The 18,834-nt window shown below is 43.2% G+C and overlaps 3 protein-coding genes across 3 annotated transcripts; 2 read left to right on the forward strand and 1 right to left on the reverse strand.

The window, feature by feature from the left end:
- The first annotated feature begins 5,806 nt into the window (after positions 1 to 5,806).
- On the forward strand, positions 5,807 to 9,173 carry LOC109751040 (DNA-directed RNA polymerase V subunit 7). The gene is made up of 2 exons (XM_020309953.3): positions 5,807 to 5,946; positions 8,361 to 9,173. Exon 2 carries the CDS (start codon positions 8,371 to 8,373, stop codon positions 8,896 to 8,898), a length of 528 nt encoding a protein of 175 aa, XP_020165542.1. The 5' UTR covers positions 5,807 to 5,946; positions 8,361 to 8,370; the 3' UTR covers positions 8,899 to 9,173.
- Positions 9,174 to 9,832: 659 nt separating this feature from the next.
- On the reverse strand, positions 9,833 to 12,240 carry LOC109751034 (universal stress protein PHOS34). The gene is made up of 4 exons (XM_020309945.4): positions 11,907 to 12,240; positions 10,524 to 10,633; positions 10,317 to 10,435; positions 9,833 to 10,218 (listed from the first exon to the last, which is right to left on the reverse strand). The coding sequence occupies exons 1-4, from the start codon at positions 12,088 to 12,090 to the stop codon at positions 10,131 to 10,133; spliced, it is 501 nt and encodes a 166-aa protein (XP_020165534.1). The 5' UTR covers positions 12,091 to 12,240; the 3' UTR covers positions 9,833 to 10,130.
- Positions 12,241 to 16,526: 4,286 nt separating this feature from the next.
- Positions 16,527 to 18,504, forward strand: LOC120967460 (uncharacterized). The gene is made up of 3 exons (XM_040393992.3): positions 16,527 to 16,958; positions 17,048 to 17,274; positions 17,740 to 18,504. Exons 1-3 carry the CDS (start codon positions 16,646 to 16,648, stop codon positions 18,334 to 18,336), a joined length of 1,137 nt encoding a protein of 378 aa, XP_040249926.1. The 5' UTR covers positions 16,527 to 16,645; the 3' UTR covers positions 18,337 to 18,504.
- Positions 18,505 to 18,834: the final 330 nt, after the last annotated feature.

Consider the following 18,834-nt stretch of genomic DNA (forward strand, 5'->3'; position numbering starts at 1 on the left):
GCCAAAGTCAGATTCATCAGAATGGCGAAGGGATTCACCTCAAATGTTGCAGCCCCAATGCAACGTGAAATTCCTCAGGCTGAAGCATCTGCACAGCCAACTGAAGAACATGCCAGCACGGCTGATGACAATCAGGCTGTTGATGATTCTAAAAGCACCAGGGCTAATGAAGAAACTCCAGCCGCTGAAGAAACTGCCAGCGCAACCTCTAGTGTTGCGCCTGAAGAACAAGCCAGGCCAGTTGAAGCATCTGCTACTATGCCTGAAGAAACTGATCAAGTCAGGGCAACTGTACCGGTTGTGCCTGAAGAAACTGCACCAATTTCCTGTGCTCCTCCTGCACAGACAAGCATCAACCTTCCTTCTGCATCAGAAGCGAAGAAAACCAAAGCTGCGGAGCGAGCAGCTGTGAAGAAAAGGAAAGCATCTGCTTCCTCAGAGTCTTCAGCTCCAAAGAAAGTGAAGACTTTGACGAGCTCTTATGCAAACCCAATAGATGTTGTTCCTATCTCAAGCATGCCATCAAAGGAGATTGTTCCCTTTAGTGAGGAATATGTGATTCCAAGCAAGTCCGATGAAGAAAATCCTTCTGCTGTTTCATTAGAGCAAATAGATGAAAAAATTGAAGTGGACAACATCACTTCAACACCACTGGTATCCTCACCCATGCCTCAGTTCACAGCTGAAGAGGCGGACGTTGAAGAAATTGGTGAGGAAGATGAAGATGTGGATATTGGGTCTACAACTCCAATTCTGAATGATGACTACTGGGAAAGTCATCACCCAATTCACCACTGACCACACCACTACAACAAATTCCTCAGTCCCCTGCTCAAACAGAAGAAATTCACATGGGATCTGAAGAACATCAAGCATCTCTTCTCACTATTCTTGAAGAAGTTCCAGCCACTGGAGCTGATGATTATGTTGTTGAAGAAATGGAGACCCAGGTTGCTGCTGATGACATTGCTCCTGAAATTCCTCAGCATGTGGCTCCAGTGGCTATACCTCCAGAGGCTGTGAAGACATCAACTGCAAATCTTCAGCCCAAGCCACATAATCCTCACTCCAAGAAGGAGAATTTCAAGGTTGAAGACTTCTTCAATGAACATCAATTCTTCACTGATTACAATCCATATGACTCTGCAAGACTTAGACGCAAGCGCTTCTGGACAACGAGTCAAATGAACTTCTATTCCTCACTGCTGTTTGAGAAAGACAAGATCTTTGACCATGAGCAAATTCCTCATGTGGATATGGAGTCACTGCCATGCTTCACCACAGTCCTCAATGTTCTACATGACGCTGGGCTTCTCAATTTCTGCACCGACATCTACGACTGGAATGAAGAACTCATTCTTCAGTTCTATGCCACACTGCACATCACAGGCAACGTTGAAGATGTCAATTCATGGGTATTGGACTGGATGACAGAAAATACTCACTACAAAGCACCGGCCTCTGAATTGCTTCATGCCATCACAGTCAGTCCTCCTCCAGAAGGTGCAGTGCTTCTCTATAATGAACCTGAGCTCTCCAACCATCTGATGCAAGTGCTGATGAAGCCATTGAAGCCAGGCCAAGCTCCAAGGACCAAATTCCCTCGTTAAGAAATTGCTCTATGTGCCAAGGACAGTATACAAAATATTGACCAAAACCCTCAGTCCGATCAAGGGCCACAACTCTGATGATGAAGAGGTTGTTGGCATCATGAAGAATCTGCTTTTCAACATCATACATGGTATTCCTATCAATTACCATGATTTCTTCATGAGGACTTTGGCCAATGTCGCTCTATCACCGTTTGAATTGAAGCCTTACGCTCCCTGGATCATGAGATTCATCAGATCAAGGTCTTCAATCAACTACAAGGCTGATTTTCAAAATCATCTCAGCTATTTGCCCCCAATTGAAGTCCTCAAAAGGACTATTTCCTCGGCTGATGAGAAGGGCAAGGTTGCTGTCATTGATGAAGGCACTCATCCATTGGATGGACAGTTTCGTAAAGCTACCTCATATTCCACCAATGATGACTCTGCCACACATGATTCTGCCGCAAATGCTTTAAAGCAAAATCCTCAAGCCACTGCTCCAAGGGTGATGACTGATCATGAGCTTCTCCTCGGTCTTCATCAGAAGGTCGATCACAACCACAAATGGGTCAAGCGTCAGTTTGGTTCAATTCTTCAGAACATGACGATCACGCAGAACACTGTGAAGAGGAACCATTACGACCTCCATGAAGTTTTTGATCGCACCTGGGCTGTATTGTCTCACCTCTACGGTGAAGAAGATCTCAAGCAAATGGGCTTCAAGCAGGACTTTGACTGGTCTCAACCACCTTCAAAGAAATTCAAGAAGGTCAAAGTTCCTCACTTGGTGGCCAGTTCATACTCTTCATCGCGCGAGACTGATGAACATGAAGATTTGAACGACACTGCGGTAGGCCCTACTTCAACGGACGACCCCAACAACGCTGGCGCTCCTCCATCGTCTTCATGATGATATTTCTTCAGGGGTGTTAGTCCTCATTTTTTGTCCCTTTTGGTCATTCAATGACAGAGGGGGAGAAATTTGAGTTAGTCTTCAAGCGGGTCTATTATATGGGCGTTTTTTTACTAAGTTACAACTCTCGTTCTTCTGAAGATTTTTGTTGATCGAGTTGTAAACTTAAGTCCGATGGTGGTCTGATACTTTTGATCTGTTCTTCTGCATGCTATTTCCTCATATATGTTAATGCACGCATGCTGAATTACGTCAGACACCATATTTCATCATGCATTTCAAATTCTTCATATCATATGTTAAATGCGTGTATGATTTACAAGATATAGGGGGAGATCTCCAAGATTCTACTCTACAATGTGCATTGCTATTCAAAGCAAATTCCTCACTTATGCACATCTTCAGGGGGAGTTCTTCTATATCTTGCAATCATATTCTTCAATATCAGTGTTTACACTTCATATGTTTATACCCATTGAAAACTTAACCTATATTGTCATCAATCACCAAAAAGGGGGAGATTGTAAGTGCATCTAGTGCCCCTTAGTGATTTTGGTGTATTGAAAACTTATAGGTTAAGGGACTATTGAGTTTGTGAGTGTACACGGGTCTATAAGTCTATGAGGAGTTTGATATTTACATAGAAAGTCGACCCCTAAACATGAATGTCTTCAACTGAAGACTTTGGCTTTCTGAAGACTAAGTGAAGAATTTGGTGTGATCCTGAAGACTTGTTATTCATGCGAGGATTATGAAGCGTGAAGACTTTTGTTTTCGTAGTTTTATTTTCTCTTTCTTGAGTCATAGGAAACACTGTACTGTTAAAGGGGGCCAAGGTAAAACTAAGGAAAAGTTTCCAAGTGATGCTCATCTCAAAATCCTACACCTACCAATCCTTTTGAGTGAAGCCATTGGAAATCTCATACGGTTCAGTCAATTTCTTCAGTGATAGAGACGAAGATCTTTCGGTCTCTGAGGAATTTGTTCTGATTGAGGAGTTAGGAATTCGTCAGTGCGGATTGCCTACAAGTGAGGAACATGATAGCCCCGAGGAATTTGATAGTCAAATTTCCGACCGTTGTTGTGCTATGCGCCAGCTGTCCCAAAATATCTACCCACCTAACGGTCATATCATTGAAGGGCATTTATGTATTATCATGTCGGGCTGCTCCCTAGGCTATAAATAGCCGCGCCCTACAACCACTAGCTGGTTGGCTGCTCCGCGAGAAACTGACACTTGTCATTGAGAGCATCCCATCCTCCGAGGACTTTGAGCGAAAATCATCAAGTGAGGAAAACCCAAACCCAAACACCTACAAACCCAAAGTGATTGAGCATCATTGAAGAGATTGTTCCTGTGTGGAACCAACACTTGTTACCTTTGAGGACTGTGCATCCTCCAGACGGTTAGGCGTCATGGTCTAGAGCATCCAAGAGGAAATTGTGGATCGCGGAGTGACCAAGTCTGTGAAGGTTTGGAAGTCACCTGAAGACTTACCACGAGTGTTTGGGCGAGGTCTGTGTGACCTTAGCTCAAGGAGAATATGGTGAGGACTGTGTGTCCTCAGGTTTAAATACCTAGCCGCTCCAACCAGACGTACGACTGTCACAGCAGTTGGAACTGGTCTACCAAATCACTGTCTTCATCGAGCTACTGGTTCTATTTCCTCAACCCTTTCATTTCCTCATTCTTGTGTTGAAGTACTTGATCGTTATTGTTTGAAGACTTTGATTGAAGACTTTCACAATTTCCTCAATCCTATTTCTCCAGTCAGTTTTTCTTCAGCCTGCTTATCATGTGTTTACGCTACTTGTACTTTGTGCTTGTTTTCATTTCATCATGATGACTATGCTACTGCTCTGTTATGCTTGCATCTGAGTACTTATTCCGCTGCTAGTTGTTCGTGACTTAGGAATTTCCTCACCTCAAAATTCCTCAGTGACGAATTTGTAAAAATCGCCTATTCACCCTCCCCCCTCTAGTCGATATAACGCACTTTCAGCTAAGCTCATCTTCGTGACTGTTCCTTTACCTGTTGTATCTGGCCTTGAGTGTTTTGTGTGGGGGTGTGGTATGGTGTGGTGTTGAGTTGTTTGCGATGATTGTAATCGGTGATGGTTGCTTTATAATATAAAGCAGGGGGAAACCCTTTTCGATAAGTTCACCTTTTCTTTCTATATCCTTTTGCTAATGCAGTTTGGTTCAGACATCAATGGTGCCTTAAGGTGGACAATTTTGTAGCTCCTCCGGACACTTTGCAATGCATCATTACTAAAATTCTTTCTATGAATTACATTATGCTTCTTTCCATAATATTTTCACTTTCTTATGGTGCCTTTGGAAAAATAGGAATGATTGTCTTTTTCAGAGGAAGATCTCTATGCCTTATTAGGTGCACTTCATGGAGAAGTCTATATCTTCTTCCAGAGAGTTGGTGGAGGACCTCAAGCATGTCCTTGCTAATTTGGATCAGAACATGAACAATACTACTTCTGATGTGATGCCTATGTAGGGGCACAATTTAGCTCGTGATCTTCTTATTACAGGTAAAAAGATCTTTTCCGGATGCGTCTTGAAAGAACACAAGTATTCCTGGCAGGGGCCAATCTCCGACAACAAGTTTTGGAGTTCCCATTCATGTGGTGGATGAGATTCAAGCCTCTATGGATTAAGTCTTACTTACATTATCTGCTGAAGTTGGAGCTCTTTGTCTTATGTTGTCGTTGAAAGGCATCCTGGCCTACAAGGAGCAACTTTCTTAACAGATAACTTGACTTTGGCTAAAGCAACAACTCTCAAGAGCATCAATTCTTCTCATTCTAGATGGGAGATGAGATAGCAACTTGCAGCGTTTATCTTAGTTATTGATCTACAATTGTGCTCACATGGTTCTTACTAGTCAAGTAGATCATGCCTTAGTTGTTTTAAACTTGCTCATAGTCATCTCGCAAAAAAAACTTGGTCATAGTCACTCTAATGTCCTTTTCTTGCTTGCTGAACTGTCTTGGGGTGATGATCCATGTTGTAACTTGTCCCTGAGCAATCCTCAAAAAACAAACTTGTCCCTCAGCAAAGTTTGATGAAACTTGACGCCTTGGGCGCCTCTGGTTTGTTAAAAAAAATGTGCGATGGCAGCAGCCGTAATTTCGGGGAGAAGATGAGGCATGGCATCTTGGTGTAAATAGCTACTCCCTTCATTCAGAAATACTTATCTTCAAAATGGATAAAATTGATGTATTTATAACTAAAATAAGTCTAGATACAACGATTTCGAGGATAAAGTATTTCCGGATAGGGAGTAACCTGCTACCAGTCTCTCGTCTCTCCCCCTTTCTCTCTCTGTGGACACAGCGGCGACCCGCAACAGAGCCCAACCACCTGCGGCGCGACCTAGCCGGCGAGCGGCGGCAACCACAGGTCCGGCGAGGGGCGGCGTTCAGGTAACAGCCTCTCCCCTGCCTACATTTATCCGCTTCTCCCCTTGCCTATTGCTGCTCTTTTAACCTAAAATCTGAGATCGTGGGGATTTCCTGTCCTTTTCTTCCTAACCAACGCGCGATTCTCGTTCGCTGCTGAATGCGAGCAACCAAACCCGAGTCTTTCTTTGCAAGGACCCATCTAGTCGCGTTCTAGGTTCGATTGTTCTTGCAGAAACTTGCTTTCCCCCAAATTTTGGGGGTTTACCTGAAGTCCTAAAAACCCCACTCGTTGCTTCTAGTCCACCTGCCGAGGAGAGGAGGGAGACGACATCCATGCATTCCCTGGTTATTAACGGGGTCAAAGAAGTATTATTCATGTTGCGCGCAGGTCAGGAAACTTTTTCCCGATGTCCAAAACTCCGCCTTGAAATTGTATGGCGTTTCAAGTCTGAAATGTTGCAGGTTCAGAGGAAAGATGATCTGGGTGCTTCGTTCAGTAATGTCTCCTTTGTTAGTTATCCGACACCGGACCTAGTTCTTGCATATACTGCTGATTTTGTTCTTTAATTGTGTTTGAAATGCTTTCAAGCTCTCCTAACAAAGCCTTGCACCGCCTCGGCGGCGGCCTCGGATTGCAATGCATTCATGACTCTGTGGGGCAGGGCCTTGCCTTTGCATTGTGTGGGTGGCGACCTGGTGCTGTGTGGGTAGCGAGTTCGTTGACCAGGTCGACGCGACCCAAGGGGTCGGTCTGGCTGGCACATCGAGGCAGTGGCCTCGGATTTTGGCGCGTCGTTTGTGGTCTGCAGGCGGGCGTCTCGTGTAGCATGGGCTATAAGGCGTCAGTTTTCTGCAGCGGTGCGGCTCACCTACATGCAGTGGAAGTCGGAGCGGCGGCTCCGGATCCGAGGGTGTGTGTTTTGGTGCGGTTGTAGCCTTGTGTCGTGTGGTCGACGAGGCTTTGTCGCTTGTGCGTTTTTTGGCCTAGTTTCCCTTATAAACTGGGCTGCTATGATCGGTTTTTGATCCGGTTTTCCTTATAAACTGGATCAAACTCTTGCCATGTTGGCCACTTTATATTCAGATGGGGAACCCCCACCCCCCCACCCCCCGTGGTGATTCTCAAAATTAAAAAACAAAGCTTTGCACAGAATTTTGTGCCGACAGGAAGCACATATGTATTGATGGTCAGTATGTTGATAGCCATTGTAAATCCGTGCCCGCCTTTTGGTCATTGTATTGGGCTATGTCCCCTGTTAAAGTTAGCATCAATCATGGCAGAAATCTAGTAGTACTAATAGTTGGAGCATTTGAATGCTGATAAATTTCTGAAATCTTTCCACACTAAGGGACCGCCGCAAGAAACGTCTTCTCTGATTTTGAGTTGCAAGTAGGCAAATGAACTAGCAGGAACAAACTTCTGTATACACGGTTAGTCGTTAAAGGCCCCAAAACCGGTATGTCTGCGCATGTCAAATGCACGCAGAGTTGTTTGATTACTTTGGTGTGCTGCGCGGTGAAATGGGTTGCACGGTGAAACCGGTAGATACATAACGGTCTTAATACAAAAGGTAGAAACGGCATTGCCCCAGTCGCTTGTAGAAACACATTTATTTCCTCTTTAGGATTTTATCTGTTGCTCCTAATTTAATGTTATGTCCCCTGTTAAAGTTAGCATCAATTATGGTAGAAATCTAGTGGTACTAATAGTTGGAGCCTTTGAATGCTGATATATTTCTGAAATCTTTGCACACTAACGGACCGCCGAAGAAATGTCCTCTCTGATTTTGAGTTGCGAGTAGGCAAATGAACTAGCAGGAACAAACTTCTGTATACACGGTTAGTCGTCACAGGGCCCAAAACCGGTATGTCTGCGCATGTCAAATGCACATAGAGTTGTTTGATTACCTTGTTGTGCCCCGCGGTGAAATGGTTCCTGCTCTCTGCAATGAGAAAAGAATGCCGAGGTTACCTCTGTCAACTATAGTTTGTTTTGAGATTTGTGCGAAGTTTCTATATAAGTATGCTGCAGCACAACTCTTTTAATGCATTTATATAAATTGACCAAAACCACACTTATTCTGCAATTGCGGAGTACAACTTATAGCAACTAACTATAAATTTCTGAGAAGTATAACGTAGAAGTGAAAAGCCATAGTTTTGAGCTTTTAGTGTAGCATGCCTAATAGTTGTTGTAGATACATAACGGTCTTAATACAAAAGGTGGAAACGGCGTTGCCTCTTTAGGATTTTACTAGTTACCCTTCAATGTTATGACAGTATATTTGCAATAATATGTTCTCTATAGCAGAAGAAATGCGCTTTAAATTTTCCCTGCCCTGTAAAACCTTAAGCATGTTTCCCTATCATATTCAGTGAAGAATTGCTGCACCACTTGAAGGCTGATATTCATGTACAATTTTGACTTTTGGCAGGTCGTCAACCATGGTTTTCCTTCAGGAAGAGATGTCTTGGAACGTGCTGATCTCACCGGACCAGCTGAGCCCCAAGGGCCTGCTGCTCCGCAAGTCCATCATCGTGCGTCTTCTGGAGGACGTCACCAACAGGAAGGCCTCCAAGGAGCATGGCTACTACATTGCTGTAAACGAGCTGAAGACAATCTCTGAAGGGAAGGTTCGTGAGCTGACCGGAGACGTTCTTTTCCCGGTCACATTCACCTGCATCACCCAGAGGCCTATGAAGGGGGAGATCTTGGTCGGCTCCGTGGAGAAGATCCTCAAGCACGGTGTCTTCCTCAAATCGGGGCCGATTGAAAGCATCTTCCTGTCGGAGAAATCGATGAGCGACTACAAGTACATGGGCGGCGAGAACCCCATGTTCATGAATGACCACTCGAAGCTGGAGAGGGACACCGCTGTGCGCTTCAAGGTCATGGGGTTCCGCTGGATGGAGGCAGACCGCCAGTTCCAGCTCCTTGCGTCGCTGGCTGGTGATTTCCTCGGGCCGCTGTGAGCTGCTCCGGAGATGCTAAACCTGGCCCCTGCTGTACATTTTGTTATCCTGGTGGTGGTGGATGAACTTTGCTGTTGTGATGGCCGGTGGCACATGGTTGCCGTGACTTTTCGCAGTGTCTTGAACTCATCAGTGTAGTGTGATGCAGGCTATAGGGTGTGATGACAATGGGATTTAACTCCATGTCTTGAACTCATCAGTGTAGTGTGAATTATGACGAGCCTGCGTTTGAACATATCACTTTTAACTTGGATGCATGTGTTTGTGGCCTTCTACTCCCTCCGTTCCTAAATAGAAGACTTTTTAGAGATTTCAATATGGACCACATACAGAGCAAAATGAGTGAATCTATAATCTAAACTATGTAGTGTTACTATTCATCACCCGGGATGCAGAATAAGTTATTCTTCACCCGAGGTAATCTTACGATCGCTTCCTAAATAAATTACGTTTATAGTTACATGCATATTGATTCAATATGTAAAATTTGGTATAAAAAACAAAAATATAGGTTATAAGACTAGTATGTATATTTTACACTATGTTTTTACATTCGTAATTTTACGTAACATAAAATATTTTTTACGGCGAGTGCATATTTTCTTACATTCTCTTTTTATGTATAAAATAAGACAAAAATTACGAAACGTAAAAATACGATGCATTTATGTCAAAATAGAGAAGGAGTGAAGAATAACTATTCCTCACCCAGGATGACGAATAGCGCGACTATCTATATACATCCATATGTAGCCAATATTAAAATCTCTAGAACGACTTATATTTAGAAACAAAGGGAGTACTTGCTTGCATGCTTCCCATTTGATCTTTGCTTAAAGCAAATACACACGCTAGTAGGATTATCATCATGATCCACTGTGGGATCAGATGCAACCGTAATGTGACTGTTCTTTTAATGCTGAAAGAAAATTACTAGCATCTGCAATGGACAGCAGAATCCATTTTATTCAGACTCTAGAAACTGTATGAACACCACGGATGCAACAAACAGCAGCACGGACCGACTCATGGGGCAAAACCTAGGCTGAAGATAAGCACACAAATGTACAGGATGTACAGGACACGCACAGATTACACAACCTGGGAATCATCCACAGGCTAATTGTCAATTATTATTACGAATAACACTGGATGGTTCAATAAGTTGCGGCCAACTGGATATATAGGACTCCGGCAAACTAAAACACATGTAGACATTTGCGACCATGAGATCAGGCATGGTTACTCGCTGGCTTGACAACGGTGACCGGGCAGGCGGCGTTGTTCACGACGTAATCGCTGACGCTGCCCAAGAGCACCCTGCAGTTCAGAGATGCAAAAGATTAGCACTCTACTATGACGAAACAAACAATGTGCCTGAAGAGCAGTTTGGAGGTCGTTTGGTCGGTGGTCGCAACCTCTTGAGCTTGCCAAGGCCCCTGCTCCCAATGACCAGGGAGCTGATGGGCATGTCATGGATGGCTTGGCACAGCTTCTCGCGGGGATCTCCAAACAGGACTTTGGAAACCACGGCAACCTGCCGAAAAATGAAAATGCGGGATCTTGTTACAGCAAATGTGTCAAGGAGACCACGGTGGTGGTACATTATGGTGTGGAGTGGTCACCTCCTTCTGCTTCGCTATAGTGTTGAGCATGTCCAGCGTTTCAGCATCAGGCTTCACACCATACTTCTTTGCAATTGAAGGGTGAGAGAACTCCGAGAGGGGGATCAAAGCTGAAATGGAAAAAAGAAATGAGTACAGTGAGCACTGAGCAGTAGGCCACAGTTGTAAAACAACTTTATTTAGATAAACAAGGTGTGAGCATGTAAACTGCATGAACAAGGAATATCACACATGCCATTCATGGTTCATTCGCTCTATGAACAAGAATAACTAGTAATTTATTTAATTGATGTGTCCATATTTAACACTGTTCATAGCATCACATACACATCAGCACATGCAACGTTTAGTTAACTACGATGATGGATGAGCTGATGAATACAGTATATTGATTCTAGGGAACATAACTGCTGTATTCTATAGTATAGCGTAAAAAACGTATTGTATTTTTTTACAATTTTGGTTAACTGAGGGATCAAATATGTAGTCAACTTTATTTGCACTTTTTTTACAATAAATTCTTGCTCTGCCCAATAGAAACACAAACACTGCTTGAAAAGAGTTGGAACTTCTTTTTTCTAACTTATGTTATCAACTATTTCGTGTTTTCAAAGATCGTTGGATTTCAAAGACATGGGCTTCATTTTTTTAGCTTCTTATTACCTGCGGGATATTATGGGATGGAGGGAGTATTAAAAATGAACCTATTGGCTGCCAGAACGGATCTCTGAAGCTTAAATTGTAAGTGTAGCAAATCCTATGATCCATGTGTAGTAACTGAATTTGCAAGCGCTAACAAATTACTATTGTTCATCCAGGCTAATGTTTAACAAAACAAACAGGTTAGACCCAGAGCTTAATAAGAAATGGTTCGATCCAGAGTTAGGATCGGCTGGTCAGTTCACCATCCGGCAAACCAAAATCGGCGCGGCTGTTCACTCCCAGAGCTAAAGCGACGCCTAGGAAAGCCCATGGACAGAGCAGGATGAGCGAACATCAGTTGCCAACCGCTCCCCAAAGAAGCCATGCTCTGTCTTCGCTAGCCCCTATCCTAATAGTCAAAACAAATTCTACGACCAGAGCAGGATGCTGCTGCTGCGCTGCTCCGGTACAGCAAAAGGCAGCCCACTTACTAATTCCAAGAAGCAAGAGTAGGCAAAGTAATCAGCACGAACATACGCATAAGGATCATAGCAACTGCTACCCCTTGCGCCGACGCGGCTCGTACAGATCGGAATCTTGCACGGATCGGGGGATTGGTGGGCGCGACAAGAAACTAAGATCAAGAGCAGCCAGCAGGCTGACAGGTACACAACTAGTTGCGATACAGTAGCAAGAGCAGTAGGACTAGGGAGGAAGAGGAGGGGTTGAGTTGGTACGTACGCGAGCCGGAGGCCTCCCAGAGGAGGGTCTCGCCCTGCTCGTAGTCAGGGTCCTTGAGGACGTGCAGGAGGAGCAGGTTGTCGCCGGCGCGGAGCAGGTTGTCCGCCGCCCACTGCAGCGCCGCGCGGCTCCCCTCCGAGAAGTCCACCGCCAGGCCCACCCACCTCCCGCCGTCCGCAGCCATGGTCGATCTCCTCTTCTCTCTTCTCCTCGCTCGGCTCTTGGGTGGTGGTGGAGGTGGTGGAGGTCACCGCTGTTTGGAAGGAAGGGGGGAGACGCAGGAACAATTAAGGACGACGACGGTGGTGGTGGCCTTCTCTTGTCGGCCAGAGGATATTTGTTTGACGCGGTGCGGTGCGGTGCTACATGTCATGTGTGCGTGATTGAGGGCGCCCACATGCGCACCCGCTGGGCCACCTTTGGAAATTTCCCTCTCTGCCTCCTGCAAAGATTCTTCTATCTCCTAATGTTTGTTCGCAATCTGGAAATATTTCAGAAACTTGGGGCAATTATCACAGATTTCTGCATGTAATCTATTTACAAGATGTTCTGCATGGACAGATTTCATAACTCCTTGGGGGAATTATAGATTTAACCCGCAAAAAAAAGGAATTATAGAATTTTTGAAACTTGCAAAAGATCCATACTCGAGACTTGGGTTATTGTATTTTTGTTGCCCGTTCTACAGCAACTGAAAGTTCCCCTCTGACGAAAATTCCGGCTGAAGGTTCTACAAGAGACAAATTTCTTTCTGCCAATTCATCAAAGCCAAATTTGAAACGGTGTTGTGGATTCCTCTTTCTCTTCTCCGCCAAAAATATGCCAACAGGCGTACTACTATGCCAAGTGCTGCGCGACTATGGCACGCCGCCGGTACACGGCGCCGTATGCTTCTGGAGGGATGACCAGCCCTGATGGGGACAGCTGAAGGTGCCGATGGATTTTTGGAGGTCGAAGTCACAATCTCCTGTGTGCATTTCCCTCTTTTCGGTTGTTTCTTCCCCGGTCCGCTCTAAGGTACTTTCTTTTTACGAGCAAGTGTTTCACCTTAGAGCGAACCTCTAAAACAGACATCATATCTGTCTGTGGACCAATTGGACAGTGTTCCAAACAATGATACGGGAGGCGGCCTTTCAAATCCAGCCACAAACGAGTCCAACCATATTTGATGCAAATTTAAATAAACTACACAACTTTCATTCAAATTTTGATAATTTTTACATATAATCGTATGATTTTTATCTAAACCGGAGCACATTCATTACATTTTGAGAGAAGTGCACATTTCAATCCTCAACTAACTACATGGTTTGATTTTCACCTTGATCTTTGAAACCTACCGAGTACAACCCTCAAGTTGTCACAAAGTTCAAATAACAACCCTTGACTCAATTTTAGGCTGGTCAACCGGTTTTGACCGGTCAAAGCTGACTGGGCAGCCTAGTCGGCATGCCACGCACACATCCATCCCAACCTTATGCCCCCATCTTTATATGTTTTGTTCACACCCTCACACCCTGATCCAGTCCATCCTGCCGCCTATAGGTCGCAAGGAACGCCGCTGCTAGCGGCCCACCACCTCCACCATCAACAACTGGAGACTTGTGATGCCGCCACGCCACCAACAGGTTCCTTCTCTCTTCCCTCCCTCTCTTCCCCTTAGGTTGCTGCCGCCGTGAACCCTAGCCCAATTGTTGTTGTTGCCGCCACCGACGAGCTACTAACTTGGGCGAACTGCTGCTAGTGGTGTTGTCGCTCCACCCCTCCTTCTAGTGATCCTCTCTCTCTACAGCTAAAACCCTAGTAATGATTTGTTGTTTTTTCATCTCTTGTGGATTGAATGGATCCTCTGAATTGGCCTTCTCTTCATCCACCTGAAATCTCACCTCATCTATCACCTCTTCCATGTGTATCTTCTCTCTCTCCAACTGAGCAATCTCATCTTGATATAAAAGCATAATTGGGATCATCAAACTGCCTACTATCACAATGGAACAAAAGAATGGCATAATGAGTCTAACAGCTAAATCAACACAATAAATCCTCATGTGGCAAAGAACATCACACAGCATAATAAATCCCTTGCTAGCAGTTTCTCCGAGGGTAGTAATGCTGACCGTGGCCAGGACACGATTTAATTGCCTCCCTCGCCGGAGTAACTGCCGCGGCCCGGCATTTTCCGAACCTTGTAAATTGTATACGAATTGAGCAAATGGTGAGCTTGGTGGAGGCAGCAACTCTACTAGGCCTAGCAGCTTGCCGGCGGCGACATCAACAACAACTCGTTGGCGGCTGCAACAGCAACATCTAGGCTAGGGCACCTATGGCGCTAGTTACAGGCTTTTCGGTAAACTGTTGTCGTGCGCTCGTATAATGGGCCAACCCATCTTAGGTACTGAACAGGAACTCATCCCGGTTTTGAAAAGCTTCTGGAAGCTTCCCCGTCGGTTTTTTTTCTTTTTTGTTTCTGCCTTTTCTGGACATGGTCTTTGTCCAGGTTTTTTGTTTTTCCTTGTTTTATTTTTCATTTTTTAAATATGTTAATTTTTTCAAATTTAAAATATTTCAAATACCAGAATTTTTTAAGGAATTTTTTTCAAGTTTCCAAATTATTTCTTCAATTTTTTGTTGATATTTTCTGAAGTTTTGTCAAATTCCTGAAGTTTTTCCAAACTTCATGAATTTTTTTATACTTCCATGATTTTTCTCCAATTTAATGAAGTTTTTTCAATTCACAATTTTTTTTCAAATTTGATGTAGTTTTTTTTTCAAAATTTGCAAACTTTCTTAAAAAAACTAAAAGTATTTTTAAAATTTGTGAACTTTTCCCAAGTTTGGAACTTTTTATAAGTTTGATGTTTTTTATGGTGAACAACCAAACGGTTTTTCGAGATTTTTTTCAAGACTGTCTTGCGTTTTGAATTGAAGATTAAAAAAATTGATTGCATGAATTATTTTAATCTATATATAAGAACAATGTACGAGTCAGTACAGTAAAAATTTACGAAATTTTATCTAGCAAATCGGGCAACCGAGAGGGCGGAGTGAGAATTGGGCCACGACCAGGAATGAGGCTAGCGAGCGTTGTGGCCCTTCATCATTTATTGGTTTTTTCTTTTCTATTCTATTTTATTTATTTTTATTTGTTGTTTTTCTTAGTGTTCATCAGTTTTGTTTTGTTTTTTTTGTTTTCCTTCGTTTTCTCATGGGTTTTCACGGTTTTCTTAGGGTTTTATGTTTTCCTGTTTTTTTTTTCTCATCATTTTTCGGTTTGCACCGTTTTCCTTCGGGTTTTATGTATTCCTTGGGTGCTTTTTCTTGTTCCTTATGTTTCTCCCGTTTTTGCTATTTTTCTTCTTCCTTCCGTTTCTTCCGTTTTCACTGTTTTTCTTCTTTTTCAACACATGTTCACAGTTTTCATACACAATTATACATTATACATATACATCAGGAACAATTTTTTAATTCATGTTTGAAATTTTTAAAAAATGTTTGATGACTAACTTTTTAATACATATTATACATTTTAATACATGTTTAATGTTTTTAAAATACATGATTAACATGTGTTATACACGAGCATCATTTTATAAAATTTATGTTTTATGTTCAAAAGTTTAAATACGCGTTCTTACTTTTTTATAACCATCAGGAACATTTTAATTTGTACATGTTTAACATTTTTTAAATACATGCTTAAGATTTTTTAATTATTTTTATTTGATTTCTTAACACAGTACAGACACAGACGCTCATACATGCGCACATACATCCACCCCTATGAACACACGCATGCACGCACGCACATCTTACCCTCTATGAGCACCTTCAAGAGACTGACCTAGCACATTATCCTGAGAGTGATGAAGTCGCCATAGACGCCTTTATAGTCGACGGAAATGTCTCCTCCCACTGAACGCACATCACCGAAAAGTCTGAAATAAATCCAGAAAAATGCGAGCCCCAAGTCTAGGGCTTGAACCCAGATGAGTTGGGGTTACCACTATCCTCCTAAGCATCCAACCACAGGTTGATTCGCTAACTATGTTTATTTGATGACTACTTTTTTTCGTACATATTGTATATTTTTGGTATCAGGAACAGTTTTATACAGGGTTACCTTTTTGAAATATATGATTAATTTTTTTATACACAATCTAATATTTTTATTTAAATTTATATTTTTATTTTCAATGTTTAATGCGCATTCGACATTTTTGGTATACATCAGGATCATTTTTATACACATTTAAAATTTTCCAAATAGATGACTAACGTTTTTCAAATGCTTGAATAACACTTATAAATACATGGTCAACTTTTGTGATACACATTGAATTTTTTCTATACATTTTTTATACATGAGAAGCGTTTTTTTCTATACACATTTAACGTTTTACAAATGCTAGATTAACATTGTTTAAATCTTTAATGTAGAGTGTTTTTTAATATTATATTTATAATATTTGGAAGTATAAACAAAAGTAAACATAAATAAAGGAAAACATGAAACAAAAACAAAAAACGTGAAAGAAAAGAAAAAAAAGGCTGTGGTCTCCCGCGAGATGGGCCGGGCTAGTAGCGGCCTTAGCTTCTCCCTGTGTATGGGCCGGGAAGCCCAACCCATCTGACCCAGTCTGTCCTCTCTTGCGGCTTTTTATGCTCGTCAACCGGTATCATCCGACACCAGTCGAGAGGAAGTTTTTCTCGCGGCAGCAGAGCGGTGAACGGCGGCGGTGATGGAGACCCTCCCCTGTGATTTTCGGGAGGGGATGGAGACCCTCCCCTGCGAGATTCGTGAGGCGATTGAGGTACTAGACAAGGATAAGGCCGAGCGGATCCAGGAGATTGCGGAGAAGCAGGCGATCGAGATGATCCAATGGTACTATGATAAGCTGAAGGAGAAGGAACCGGATTCTTATCAAGACTCGTCTGATTATGAAGACTCGTCATCGTCTGATGACGAAGACTCGTGTGAGTTTGATGAAGATAGGTGTCGCCGTGACTGGAACCGTCTATATGCCGGCGTGTTCGGCTCCTTCGATGATTTCAGTAAGCCCTTCCGCCAAATTCGCTTGGCAACGATGAAAACCGCCATTGATGCACATGTTGATCAAAGTCCCTCATGTTTATGCGTGCAGAGTCTATCCCAGCCATGCGTTACACGGACAAACCTGCGCCTCCCAACTCCGCCTGGGAGGATGATACTCTCCAGATCTTTTCAATCGAAGTCATGGGAAGAGAACAACAAAAATTAGAGTGGCCGCTAGATGTGTTCGGTATGGTTGCTGCGCGCGACTCGCTGGATCACAATCGCAACATTATCTTCAGTCGTGAACGGGACAATTGTCAGACCATCAGTGAGGAGGTTTGGACTCCCACTTGGCAAATTTTAATTATTTGGCTCGGTTCTTCTATGCTTTCACTGAGCACCACTAGACCTCCATTAAGCTGATTTAAATGTGATTAATAGTATACGATTTAATCAGGGATTTCAGTCCCCACCCACAAGAACAGAATGTGATTTTCAAGATTATAAGCTTGCTAGATCTTATGGCACAAATATGCTACCCTGACTATTCTCCCATCGTGCTTGTAATGCACCTCATATCACACATCATTTATGTGCTTTGGGTTCAGTAAGAGGATTTTGTAATTTGTTTCTCATTAAGCTGGGTGCCTTCACACATTCTGCTCCCACCGATAGGTTTACTATGTTAACATAATTAGTTAACTTCAGTTTGCCATTATGTGATTTACAAGTATATAATGTGCTTGTTTTTATACCCATGAACTGTACATTGTTGCCCATTTAATTAATTGTTTCGTGCAGAGTCCCTATCTAGAACTCACAGGCCCTACACGTGCTGTTGTGGTGTCGGATCGTGCGGACTTTGAGGTTAAGCTGAAAGTGAAGGGCGCTAGTGAATCCGAGGATGAATATTTAAGCTGTGTATCTATTCCCTACAATTGCTATTCCAGACCCACTCACTCACGCTTGGTTGAGAAGCTTGAGACTAGCAGGCTCACCACACTCAAGTTGACACTTGGCTTCATCGTCGACTCTGTGGAGGCCACGATCAGCGTGAGGGTTATCAGTGGATCATGGCCAGAGAGTTCTCGAAGTTTATTTACTGCCAGTACCGCCAGCATAGATCACATGAAAGTCACGTTGCTCGATTTCGAAGGCGACGGATTGCCTGTTGCCGCTGATGGCAATGTTCAACTTTCACGCCGTGTTGCTTCTGTCGAGCTTGCTGGTGAACTAAGAGTCTCCGCTGAGGCACAGTGTGAAGATGAGACTTTGGCTGATGTCAAAGTTTTTACACCAAGGAAGGCCAGTAGAAGCCATGGTATCCTCAACGTTGGCTCCTGTAAGATGAAAGTCACGGTTGCCTGGTCTCTTTTCGACTGCGGTCCATTTGGGTGATGCTATGCTTTTGTGAGCTGTGCTGCAGTAGTGCCATGGTTGTTGCTCACTTATCCTGTTAAATATGCTCGTAGTGGTAATTTGCATATATGAACTAATGATGATACTCGACAAAGATATTGTTTTCATTATCTCGTTGTGTAGTCCTGTTTGGTGAATCCTACCATAGTTGACTTGTGGAACGTTTTTCTGTTTGATGCTTAAGTGAACATGTTGAACACCCTGGGAGCGCATTTATGCAGGATTGTGTCAAAATCCACTTAAAAATCAATGGCAATCAAAACTGGAGCATTCAATTATCTTCGTACTACTATCAATAGCATTTTACCTCCAGTGGTCACTGTCACATTTATCACACGAGTACAATTATCTTCACATGGACTCATTATCCATCAGCAGGAACAGATACAAGAGTCGGCCTTCAACTGCATGCCCAAAACGTCCGGCCTCATCCGGATATATTTGAAGTGCAAATCCAAAATCGTTCGGATACATTCA

Source organism: Aegilops tauschii, chromosome 1 (genome assembly GCF_002575655.3).
Source record: "Aegilops tauschii subsp. strangulata cultivar AL8/78 chromosome 1, Aet v6.0, whole genome shotgun sequence".
Taxonomy (NCBI): Eukaryota; Viridiplantae; Streptophyta; class Magnoliopsida; order Poales; family Poaceae; genus Aegilops; species Aegilops tauschii.